We start from the raw sequence: 12,526 nt of genomic DNA on the forward strand, positions 1-12,526 counted from the left end.
GAACCAGATGGTGGAATCTTCAGAGATTTAAGTCCCAAATGCTACCTAGTAAAATAAAGGGCCACTTGTTTACTTTTTTGCCATTAGTACTAAGTAGAGAAAGATCTGCTCATCTCAGGTAAGTTCCTGATTATCCAGATTTAAGAACATAAGAGAAAAGATTTACATTAAAAATGAGAGGCTCATAAATTAATAATTTTGCCCTTGCCTTTTCAGTTTAATAAACTCATCAATTTAGTTGTTAAAAAATAATATTTTTGTTGCAGAACTGGAAGAATCTGTCTCAATTTATTAGTATCCATAAAATGATTGCTTTAATTATTTTTTAGTCTAGGTACACAGGAAAGCCTTTACTCTTTTATCGTTGGAACAATATACATGAGCTTAAGATTTTTAAAAATATTTTTATTAAAAAAATTTAGTTACCACATTATAAAGAGCAATATTTGCAAATTTAACTCCATGTAAACCATATGCCATATATATTCAAGTTAAAAAAATTACTGACATTTTTTTTTCTTTTTTAATTAAGTATAGTTGATTTATATTATGTTAATGTTTGCTGTACAGCAAAGTGACTCAGTCATACATATATACACACATTCTTTTCTTGTATTATCTTCCATCACGTTCTATCCCAAGAGACTGGATATAGTTCCCTGTGCTATACAGCAGGACCTCATTGCTTATCCGTTCTAAATGCAGTACTTTATATCTACTAGCCCCAAACTCCCAGCCCATCACACTCCTCTCCTCCCCCTTGGCAACCACAACTCTGTTCTCTAAGTCTGTGAGTCTGTTTCTGTTTTGTAGAAGGTTCATTTGTGCCATATTTTAGATCCCTCATATGTAATATCTATCTCTGACATTCGTATTCTTCTCTTAACAGAGATATACATACACGCGAAAACAGCAGACACAAATATACACACACACACATCTGTACATCAGACGCACTTATTTTCCTTCATACTATTTTCACCTTTTTACAATATGAAAATCTTTGAAATTAAAGATATGCAAATGTGTGTGTTAAATTCTGCTGTATGCACTTTTTTTAAAATCACTTTTCTTTGATGGATCCAGAAATTCATCCTTTGGCACCAGACCACTCCAGAGATGGAACAAGTATAGTGGCAAAGCAATGATATATTTCTAGAGTAAAGTACAAAAATACTTCATGTCTCACCAAATTCTGGAGATAACTTAGAGCAGGACTAGTAACATAATCATCTTTATTATTATTAGTCACTTATATGCTCTGGTTCCTAGAACTAACAGAAAAACACTTTACACCAATGTTCATTTGAGCTGTGTTTTGAGAAACATAACAATGTTAACCATTTTTGGTGTCCATGTGAGTACTTTCAAACATAGAAAATGCCCAGTCCTGTACCTTACAGCCTGGTATTTCTAACACTGGTGTCTTGTTCATGGTATTTTGAAAGTAGAATGAGACATGCATTCATTCAACTATACTTCTAGAGATAAGAAATCTCCTAGAAAAATGAAAAGTTCATAGAAAATTATATACACTATGATGGCATGCAGGTTTAGATAAAAATTTTTTTCAATGCCTATCATAGTTTTTGTTTGTTAGTTTTTACTAAGTAGATTATAATGCTTCTTCTCTGAAAGAGAGGGTACATGCTGGATAGTTTTCTGAGTATAAAAAGACAATTACAGGAGTTCCCGTCGTGGCGCAGTGGTTAATGAATCCGACTAGGAACCATGAGGTTTCGGGTTCGGTCCCTGCCCTTGCTCAGTGGGTTAACGATCCGGCGTTGCCGTGAGCTGTGGTGTAGATTACAGACGCGGCTCGGATCCCGCGTTGCTGTGGCTCTGGCATAGGCTGGCGGCCACAGCTCCGATTCGACCCCTAGCCTGGGAACCTCCATATGCCGTGGGAGCGGCCCAAGAAATAGCAAAAAGACAAAAAAAAAAAAGACAATTACAGAAAGAAACTGTGTTCTGCTTTACAGATATTTTGTAGATGTCCAAACATTTGTCTATCCTTGTCTTGATCATTTTATCCAAAATTTAGGTTAAAAAAAAAGAAAAAAATAATGGAAGAAGAAAATTGCTCCTCAGTGACTGAATTCATTTTCTTGGGAATCACTAGTACTCCGGGGATGAAAGTCACCCTGTTTACCATGTTTCTACTTATTTATCTCATTAACCTTCTGGCAAATCTCGGAATGATTGTTTTAATAAGAATGGATCCCCAGCTGCACACGCCCATGTATTTTTTCCTCAGTCACCTCTCTTTCTGTGACCTCTGCTATTCCACAGCAATTGGGCCCAAGATGCTGGTGGACCTACTGGCCAAGAACAAGTCAATCCCCTTCTATGGCTGTGCTCTGCAATTCCTGATCTCCTGCACTTTTGCAGATTCTGAGTGTCTACTGCTGGCAGTGATGGCCTATGATCGGTACAAAGCCATCAGCCACCCCTTGCTCTACACGGTCAGCATGTCCAGCAGGCTGTGCTCCCTGCTCCTGGCTGGGGTTTACGTGGTGGGAATGGCAGACGCTTTGATACACACGACATTAACATTCCGCTTATGCTTCTGTGGGTCTAATGAGATTAACCATTTCTTCTGTGATATTCCTCCTCTTCTATTGCTGTCTTGCTCAGATACACAGATTAATGAGTTAGCAATATTCACTATTTTTGGCTTCATCGAACTGAGTTCCATTTCCGGAGTCCTTGTCTCTTATTGTTATATCATCCTATCAGTTTTGAAGATCCACTCTGCTGAGGGGAGGTTCAAAGCTTTCTCCACCTGCACCTCCCACCTCACTGCAGTTGCAATTTTCCAGGGAACCCTGCTCTTCATGTATTTCAGACCAAGTTCTTCCTATTCTCTTGATCAAGACAAAATAACCTCATTGTTTTACACCCTTGTGATTCCCATGTTAAATCCTCTGATTTACAGCCTACGGAACAAAGATGTGAAAAAAACTCTAGAAAAATTGAAAACTAAACTGAAAAATTAAAAAAAAAGATGGCTTTAAAGATATTATGCATATGCATACACATATAATAATTATTGTTTTTATAAAATCACATGGTATGGTATATGAGAAACATAATTTTCTCGAATTATTAAATAAATGAGTATCTATACTAGAGTCACACAATAAGAAAATGTTGCAGTTTCCCAAACTTGTCATGCTTTACTATGGGCTTTGAATTTATCTGCGAAACCCCCTCTTTGTGCATACCTTCCTGATTCCTCTAATTTTCTCATATTTTTATTTGTTTTTTTGTTCATCAAACCATTATTTCAAATAGATTCATAGAGTGTTCACTAAGGGCGTATTTTTTTCTTTTAAATACTTTCCATTTCATGAAGAATCCAGTAGCTTATATAAAAATAAATACTATAATCTAGAGGAATAAACAAATACGAATTATCTAAGGACACAAATAATTCATAAGAAGGTTTAAAATTTTCGTTAAGTACAAAAAGACATAGGGTTAAAAATCCACAAACAAATGTCAAAATCTAGTGTGCAGGAAAAAGGCTTTTTTGGATAAAGATATTTATTCTCAGTTCTAAAAATACTTAATTTGTGGAAGGAAAGAATTCCTAGGTAGTTTGTCCAACAGTTACAGATGTCTTGAGGTACACAGTTTTATCCTTTCTAGAATTAAAAAATTCAATATGGATAGATGACAAAGAGCACTTCAAGTGCCTGGTAAATTACATCATTTACAATAATTATTAACTATCAACTCTTCCCACTTCTCAGCTCTGATTAAATGTTTCTTTTCATAGTTTACATACATCTTCTTTAATCATTGTGTTTAATATCACCCTTTGATTAAATCATTGCCTACAATATGAGACTGTCAACCATTTTTGCTCAAATACTAAGTATCCCATCCTTCTTACCCAAAACATTTACACAGCGTCTGTGACACAAACTGGAAAGAAAAGAAACAAAGAGAGAGAGAGAGAGGGAGAGGGAGAGAGAGAGAGAGAGACAAAGAGAGAGAGAGAGAGAGAGGGAGAGAGAGACAGAGACAGAGAGAAAGAGAGAAAGAGAGAAAGAGAGAAAGAAAGAGAGAAAGAAAGAAGAGAAGAAAGAAAAGAAAGAAGAAAGAAAGAAAGAAAGAAAGAAAGAAAGAAAGAAAGAAAGAAAGAAAGAAAGAAAAAAGAAAAGAAAGAAAAAAGAGAAAGAAAGAAAGCCAAGAGAGGTTAATTTTTATTAAACATATATTCATATGAGGCAAAAGAAAAGAAATCACTGAGGCTCTTGCATGTATCTTAAAAATACTGTTTTTGTTTTTGTTTTTGTCTTTTTGCCTCTTCTAGGGCCGATCCGGTGGCATATGTAGATTGCCAGGCTGGGGGTCTAATCAGAACTGTAGCCGCCGACCTACACCGGAGCCACAGCAACGCGGGATCCGAGCCAGGTCTGCGACCTACACCAGGGCTCAAGGCAACCCCAGATCCTTAACCCACTGAGCAAGGCCAGGGATCAAACCCACAACCTCATAGTTCCTAGTCGGATTCGTTAACCACTGAGCCACGACGGAAGCTCCACATTTTATATCTAAATGCATAAAGTGGTTGTGAATGCTAAAAGTAGCAGAAACTTATAAAGACTTACAGATACATTTTTTTGAAAAATAATTGAACCAAAAAGGTCTTTTCCGGGCCTTTAGAAGATATTTGAAAACTTGGAGTTTCCATCATTACTCAGCGGTTAGCAAACCCAACTAGCATTCATGAGGACACAGGTTCGATCCCTGGCCTCGCTCAGTGGGTTAAGGTTCTGGCATTGCTGTGAGCTGTGGTATAGGTCGTAGATGCAGCTCAGATCCTGTGTTGCTGTGGCTCTGGTGCTGACAGGCGGGTGCAGTTCAGATAGGACCCCTAGCCTCTGTATGCTGCAGGTGTGGCCCTAAAATGCGGGGGAAAAAAAAAAGAGAGAGAGAGAGAGAGAAGAAATTGGAAAACTTCGCATATCTATGCACTAGTTTGCTGGTGATTAAATCACTGAAAGTGGCTTGTTTAGTAAACGAAGACAAGGACATGCATTTGAAAATCAATATAAGAATCAAGGGTGCTTTTGAGTGTTTGCTACAATAAAACGAGCCAAAAGACATTCAATACCTAAGGCTATCTAGGTCCCCTTATAAAATGCCTTTGAATAAAAACATTGTAGGTTGCCAGTAAAAACCAAGGAAGACAATAAGACTCCAGGGTACTACTCTTTCTGGGATTCTCAGACCTGGAAGGGGGAAGTATAAAAGTAGAAAAAAGTGGAGGATGCTTTTTTAGTTGTATTATTTTGTTGATTAACACATTTGAAGTTTATTCTCTTTTGAAATTTTATTTATCATCTCGGTGCTATATTGAACAGCATCATGGCAGGAATGAGACATTTAGAATAAAGTTCAAGCAAAGATGGGTGTCAATCTCAGTGATATAAAGATATCATCTAGTGCCACATTATTCTCTGGAGTAATATATGATATAATGTAATATAATATTATATAATGTAATATAAATATACTGGGAATTTTTGTGTGTAAAATTGTCTAGGGATAACAATATATAATAATAAAATTCTAAAGTTTCCATAATTTAATGATGAAATGACTTTGCTTTTGGAAAATTTTTTTTTTTTTTGGTCTTTTGTCTTTTTTGTTGTTGTTGTTGTTGTTGCTATTTCTTGGGCCGCTCCCGCGGCATATGGAGATTCCCAGGCTAGGGGTCGAATCGGAGCTGTAGCCACCGGCCTACGCCAGAGCCACAGCAACGCGGGATCCGAGCCGCATCTGCAACCTACACCACAGCTCACGGCAACGCCGGATCGTTAACCCACTGAGCAAGGGCAGGGACCAAACCCGCAACCTCATGGTTCCTAGTCGGATTCGTTAACCACTGCGCCACGACGGGAACTCCTGGAAAATATTTTTGATGTGTAATGTGCATATAGAGAATACTTAAATCATAACTATATGAATATACATTTTCAAAAAAAAAATCACCCCTGTAGTCAGGACCCCAGATCAAGATGTAAACATTTCCCGAATCAACAAATACTTTCTATATGCTCCCTCCTAAACTGCTGGTCTCTTACCACCAAGAGTGTGTATTTCTTGATTTTTGTTATGGTAAATTAATTTTGTGTTTTTTTGAACCATACATAAGTGGATGCCTACAGTATGTATCATTTCACTCAACTGCATACTTGTGCAATCCATCTCTTGTCACGTGCAGTTGCAGCACACTCATTCTCAGGGTTGTATAGTAATTCTTTGTGCAATTATGTCATTATTTATTAATCCACTTTAATGTTAATAGACAGTATAGTATTTTTTTCCTCTTTTGTATTACCAGGAATGCTAGCTAGTAATGCTAATTCTTGCACATGTCGTTTGTTAGAGAAACATATTCATCTTGTGTATAAGAACAGAGTTTGAAAATGTACGTATACACATGTGTGTATAAAATTTAGATTTAGGGAATTCCCACTGTGGCTCAATGGTTAATGATCCCGACTAGTATCCATGAGGATGCGGGTTCAATACCTGGCCTCGCTCAGTGGATTAAGGATCTGGCATTGCCCTAAGCTGTGGTAAAAGTGGCAGACATGGCATTGCTATGGCTATGGCATAGGCTGGACCTAGCATTGCTGTGGTTGTGGTGTAGCTACAGCTCTGATTTGACCCCTAGCCTGGGAACCTCCATATGCCATGGGTGCAACGCTAAAAAGACACAAGCCCCCCCCCCAAAAAAAAATTTAGATTTAGTAAATATCATCAAATTGGTTTCCAATGAAGTATGCAAATCCATATTTCAGCTTACCTAATTCCAGTGAGTGAGTGTTCTGGCTATTCCACATCCTAACCATTTAATATTGTCTGTCATTTTTATTTTCCCCATTATGTGAAGGACTTGATTTCTCTGATGATTGAAAAATTTAGATATCCATTTTTGGGAAAATCTCTTACAAACCAAAATGCAGAACAGAAAGACAGTTTAATTAGTCTATCTTGATGGTGTTAAGGCTCCTGACATTTTTCTGTCATCATTACAACTTCCATTTCTGGTCAAATTGATCTAATATAGTCCTTTAATATAAATATATTCCCACTCATCTGTTACTACTTTTTTTATCTCCCCAAAGATGGACATAACTTTGTGCATCATTCATTGATAGAATCAAATCAATATAGGAATATACAGTTCAAATCTCTCTTTAGACAGAGTAGAAATATGCACGACCTAAAAGCCTGAGAGTTAATTTAAGTTTTATTTAGGGCAAAATGAGGACTATAGACTTGGTGGCAAGAGACCAGCAGCTTAGGAGGGAGCATATAGAAGACTTTGTTGATTCTGAAAAAAAATTTTTTTTGTCTTTTTGCCTTTTCTAGGGCCGCTCCCATGGCATGTGAAGGTTCCCAAGCCAGGGGTCTAATCGGAGCTGTAGCCACTGGCCTATGTCACAGCCACTACAACACAGGATCCTTAGCCTACTGAGCGAGGCCAGGGAGCGAACCCTCAACCTCATGGTTCCCAGTCGGATTCGTTAACCACTGAGCCATGACAGAAACTCCTGATTCTGAAAAATTGTTACGTTGTTTGTCTCTTGACCACAGGTGTATTTTTTTGGAAAATGTATATCGATATAGTTATTATTAATTCTCGGCATGTGCATTACACATCAAAATATTTCAAAAAAATCTGTTCATCATGAGATTATAAGAAACTTTAGAATTTTATGCTTATACATTGTTATCCTTAGAACATTTTTATACACAAAAAAGTCTAGTCTATTTTTTTAAATAATCTAATGTATTTATAGTGCAACATTTATAGATTAGGAAATAATTATCTCTTTTTATTAAAAGTCCAGAGATGAATTACATAAGCTATGAGCACACCTAATGTTTTTTTTTCCAGCAACAAGGAGGCTTAATGAGCCTGGTTTTCCTTGGTACGATTATCATGACTGAACTTACACATATTGGCCCATGCCTCAGGGCCACACAACTATTTTCTAAAGGCAGGTGTTTATAATAAACAGTTGTCTATAAAGTTTTACATATAGAGTCACAGTGGCACAGGGCAAGTCATGTAGATAAGCTTTTTTTTCTCACTTGCTTGTCTCTGATGTATTAAATCCCAGCTACCTGATTGTCCTCCATGATATAAGAAAGCCAACTTCAATTAAATGTAAAACCCATTAGGAAGTTAATTATCCAATTTTTAATAATGACGTAGTCACTATAGTTCATTCCCTCATAGTGGAGAGAAGTTATGCTAAATGGTCTGCAGGGGCAGTGGTGTTTAGGAAGCTAAATTTAGGTCCCATCTCAACAGAGCGAAACCCAAAGAGATTTGTCACCCCAGGAGACAGAGAAGCACCTGATGGGAAAAGGAGTTTGACAAGGAATCACAATAAAGGAAGCAAGGACAAACTCCATCCTTCAAATACGTAACCAGAGAAGTTGATAATGGCGGTAAAATTCTTAGGTAACACAAATGCATTAGCTGGTTTCAATTAATACTATTGGCAAAATTACTATAATTACTTAGTTCGGGCTTGGACTCAAAATATCTCCTATAATATTAAATTAAGTATATTTGTATAGACACATCATCACTCAAACAATTGCAATAAAGCACAATTAATATATTACTAAGGCGTCATTTAGCACATTCAAAGAATAATCTTATTTTAATGATTTTAGCCTACATTTTGTTCTAACATTATAGGACCCTGAAAAAAAATTTAGGTTTCTATCTAGTTCCCAAGGAAGGTTCAGAATAAACAGACCTCTTATAATATTTGTAAATATGCATTGGCTTATACTTATCACTTTGTAATTACTTTGCACACAACACGCAAATCTTGCATTTTCCTGCTTCATGGTAAAGAACTAAATTAATTACAACAATGCAGAACAACCAGTAGTAAAACATTATTTTCTGTTACATTCAGCAGTCATTTTAATGAATACATAGGAACGTGTGCTTGTTGGCATCCTGAAATGACTCATCTATTAGAATTATCACTCAGAACACAGCCATAAGGAGAGAATTGCCAAGGCTGCCATGTTGCACAGCTTCAGGGGCAACATCTTATTTATTTTCCTTGCTCCCTGGAATTGTGCATACAGTATTTATTTGATACATTTATGCATTGGAATACAATTACTGCCATATCTTTAGCTACCATCTGCATCCCTCACATAATTATTGTTTATTTTTAGTGGTGAGAACATTTAAGATCTAGTCTCTTAGCAACTTAAAAGTATATAATGCAGTATTGTAACATTCATCAAAATGCTGTGTGTTAGATCTCCAGAACTAGTTCATCCCACAAATTTGTAACCAACATCTCCTCAGTTCCTTCACCTCCAGCTCCTGAGCATCCCCATTCTCTACTATGTTTTTATGTATACAAAGTAGCTATTTTGGGAACACATAGACCTTGGCTATTTTTTGGAAAGTGTTATCCCAAGACATTTTTAAAATAGAAGATTGTCCTTGTTCATATGAATTATACTAGTAGATACAACCTTCAAATGCTGTTTATTTCTAATTTTGTGGAATATCTACCAGCCTTATATCACCAGAGACAGAGAACATTCACCAGCTTCACAACAGGAAAATGTTTAATAACACACATTTACTTATGAAAATCTTGTGCTAAGGATTGCAGGAAAGTACAAAGTCACATAGAGGCAGACCTCAGAAACATCAAGGGTTCAGTACCAGACCACAACAATATGGTGAATACTGCAATAAAGGGAGTTTTATCTTTTTTTTTTTTTTGGTTCCCAATGCATATGAAAAAAATTTAGATTTACACTACACTGTAGTTTTTTGAGTATGCAATAGCATTGTGTTTAAAAAATGTACAAATCATAATTAAAATTATTTTATAGGTGTTCCTATTGTGGGTCATTGGTAATGAACCCAACTCATATCCATGAGGACATGGGTTTGGTCCCTGGCCTAGCTCAGTGGGTTAAGGATCTGGCATTGCCATGAGCTGTAGTGTAGGTCAAAGACACGGTTCAGGTCTTCTTTGCTGTGGCTGTGGAGTAGGCCAGCAGCTGCAGTTCTGATTAGACTTCTAGCCTGGGAACCTCCATATGTTTTGGGTATGGTCCTAAAAATCAAAAAAACAAAACAAACAAACAAACAAAAACCCACATTTTATAGCTTAAAAATTGCTAACCATCATCTGAGTCTTTAGCATTTCTTATTGTGGCTCAGCGGGTTAAAGACCTGACACAGTGTCCTGAGAATGCAAGTTCGACCCCCGGCCTCAGTGGCTAAATGATCCAGTGTTGCCACGAGATGTGGCATAGGTGCAGATACAGCTCCAATCCCATATTGCCATGGCTGTGGCATAAGCTGGCAGCTGCAGCTCCAATTCAACCCCTAGTATGGGAAATTACACATGCTGCAATTGCAGCCCTGAAAAAAAAAATGTGATACAGAGACATGAAGTGAGTAAATTCTATTGGAAAAAACAACACTGAGACTTGCTTGATGCAGGGTTAAAACAAAACTTCAATTTGCAAAAAACAAAACTATCTGCAAGTCACAATAAAGTGAGGCACAATAAAATGAGGTATGCCCGTATACAAATAAAGTATAGAATTCAATAAAGAGTGTACTATGTGTGATGGATGTTAGACAACTGAAAGAGAGTAGCATATGCTATCCGAAAATATAGCACTTTGGCATATTAATGACTTTCAATTAAAGTTATTTAAAAAGAAGCCAATGGAGTGTTCTAATTTCATTCTTTCTCATGTGGCTGTCCATTTTTCCCAGCACCACTTATTGAATAAGCTGTCCTTTCTCCATTGTGTATTGTAAATTGGTGCAACGACTGTGGAAAGCAGTATGGAGATTCCTCAGAAAACTAAACATAGAACTACCATTTGATCCATCCATCCCACTCCTGGGCATCTATCCAGAGAAAACCATGACTCGCAAAGACATATGTACTCCAATGTTCATTGAAGCACTATTTACAATAGCCAAGACATGGAAACAACCTAAATGTCCATCGACAGAGGAGTGGATCCAGAAGAGGTGGTACATATACACAATGGAATATTACTCAGCCATTAAAAAGAATGAAATGCCAGCATTTTTTGCAACATGGATGGACCTAGAAACTATCATGCTAAGTGAAGTCAGCCATACAATGAGACACCAACATCAAATGCTTTCACTGACATGTGGAATCTGAAAAAAGGACAGATGGAACTTCTTTGCAGAACAGATGCTGACTCACAGACATTGAAAAACTTATGGTCTCTGGAGGAGACAGTTTGGGGGGTGGGGGGATCTGCTTGCGCTGTGGGATGGAAATCCTATGAAATCAGATTTTTATGATCATTATACAACTACAGATGTGATAAATTCATTTGAGTAATAAAAAAATGGAAAATAAAAAAAATTAAATAAATAAATAAAATAAATAAAAAGAAGCCAATGGAAAAAGGACATGCTGACCTTCATTTGTACTCCAGAAAGCAGGAAATAAATCTTCCCCTCAGAGTTCCTGTTGTGGCTCAGGGGGTTAAGAACCCAACTAGTATCCACTAGGATGCAGGTTTGATCCCTGGCTTTGCTCTGTGAGTTAAAAGATCTGGCATTGCCATGAACTATGGTATAGGTCGCAGACACACCTCGGATACTGAGTTGCTGTGCCTGTGATGTAGCCAGACAGCTACAGCTCCCATTTGACCCTTATGCCTCATGTGCAGCCCTAAAAGATAGATTTAAAAAAAAAAATTTCTCCTCTCTGTGCCAGGAAGGTAAAAGATATTCACATCACCAGAAACAGAGAACTTAGGACCAAGAAGTCTGTATAATCAAACATTGTTAGTTCTTTACTAATTACTACCCAGGGCCTAAACCCCTTTGTCCTGTCAATTCTTCACAAATGCATTGTTTTCTTGTCTAAAAGGAATAAAAATTATCTGCTTTAGTTACTTTTCATCTCATCCTTTTAATGGGATCTCCATACATAGAAAAGTAATTTTTTTCTTGTTACTCTGTTTTATGGCAATTTAATTATTCAGCTAGTCAAACAACTTAAACTTAGAAGGGAAGAAGGGAAAAGTTTTCTGCAGCTACACAATCAAAAAATCATTGAAATAGGGTGATTGTTATGTACTTGGGGAACGGGATTCATACAAGACTAATGAAAGAAAGCAGTAAGTAAGATTGTCATAACTCTAAATGGGAAGTGAGGGAGATATTTCAGAAATGGAAGAAACTGGATCAAAAATGAAGATGAGATGGAAATCACTAGTAGAAACCTATGTCAATTTCATTACCCATCTGTTTTCACTGGAGGAGAATGTAGTGTATGGTAGCGTTTTGCATATAATTAAATTCGGGTTAATTTATGGCATTGATCAAATTGGTGAAAAGAATGAAGAATTATAAACTCAGCCTTTTCCGGAGTTAATGCACCATTCACAAGGGGAACTAGAGGAACAGAAATGTAATGAATTATGTTCT

General features: G+C 36.9%; 1 protein-coding gene across 1 annotated transcript; it reads left to right on the forward strand.

Annotated features, from left to right (window-relative positions):
• Window positions 1-2,057: 2,057 nt before the first annotated feature.
• LOC125124032 (olfactory receptor 5W2) lies at window positions 2,058-2,987 on the forward strand (the record flags this gene model as incomplete). Its single annotated transcript, XM_047774207.1, has 1 exon — window positions 2,058-2,987. A coding segment is annotated over exon 1 (921 nt), but the record flags the coding sequence as incomplete, so codon positions are not given.
• Between the last annotated feature and the right edge of the window lie 9,539 nt (window positions 2,988-12,526).

The sequence above is a fragment of the Phacochoerus africanus genome, chromosome 4 (genome assembly GCF_016906955.1).
Source record: "Phacochoerus africanus isolate WHEZ1 chromosome 4, ROS_Pafr_v1, whole genome shotgun sequence".
Lineage (NCBI taxonomy): Eukaryota > Metazoa > Chordata > Mammalia > Artiodactyla > Suidae > Phacochoerus > Phacochoerus africanus.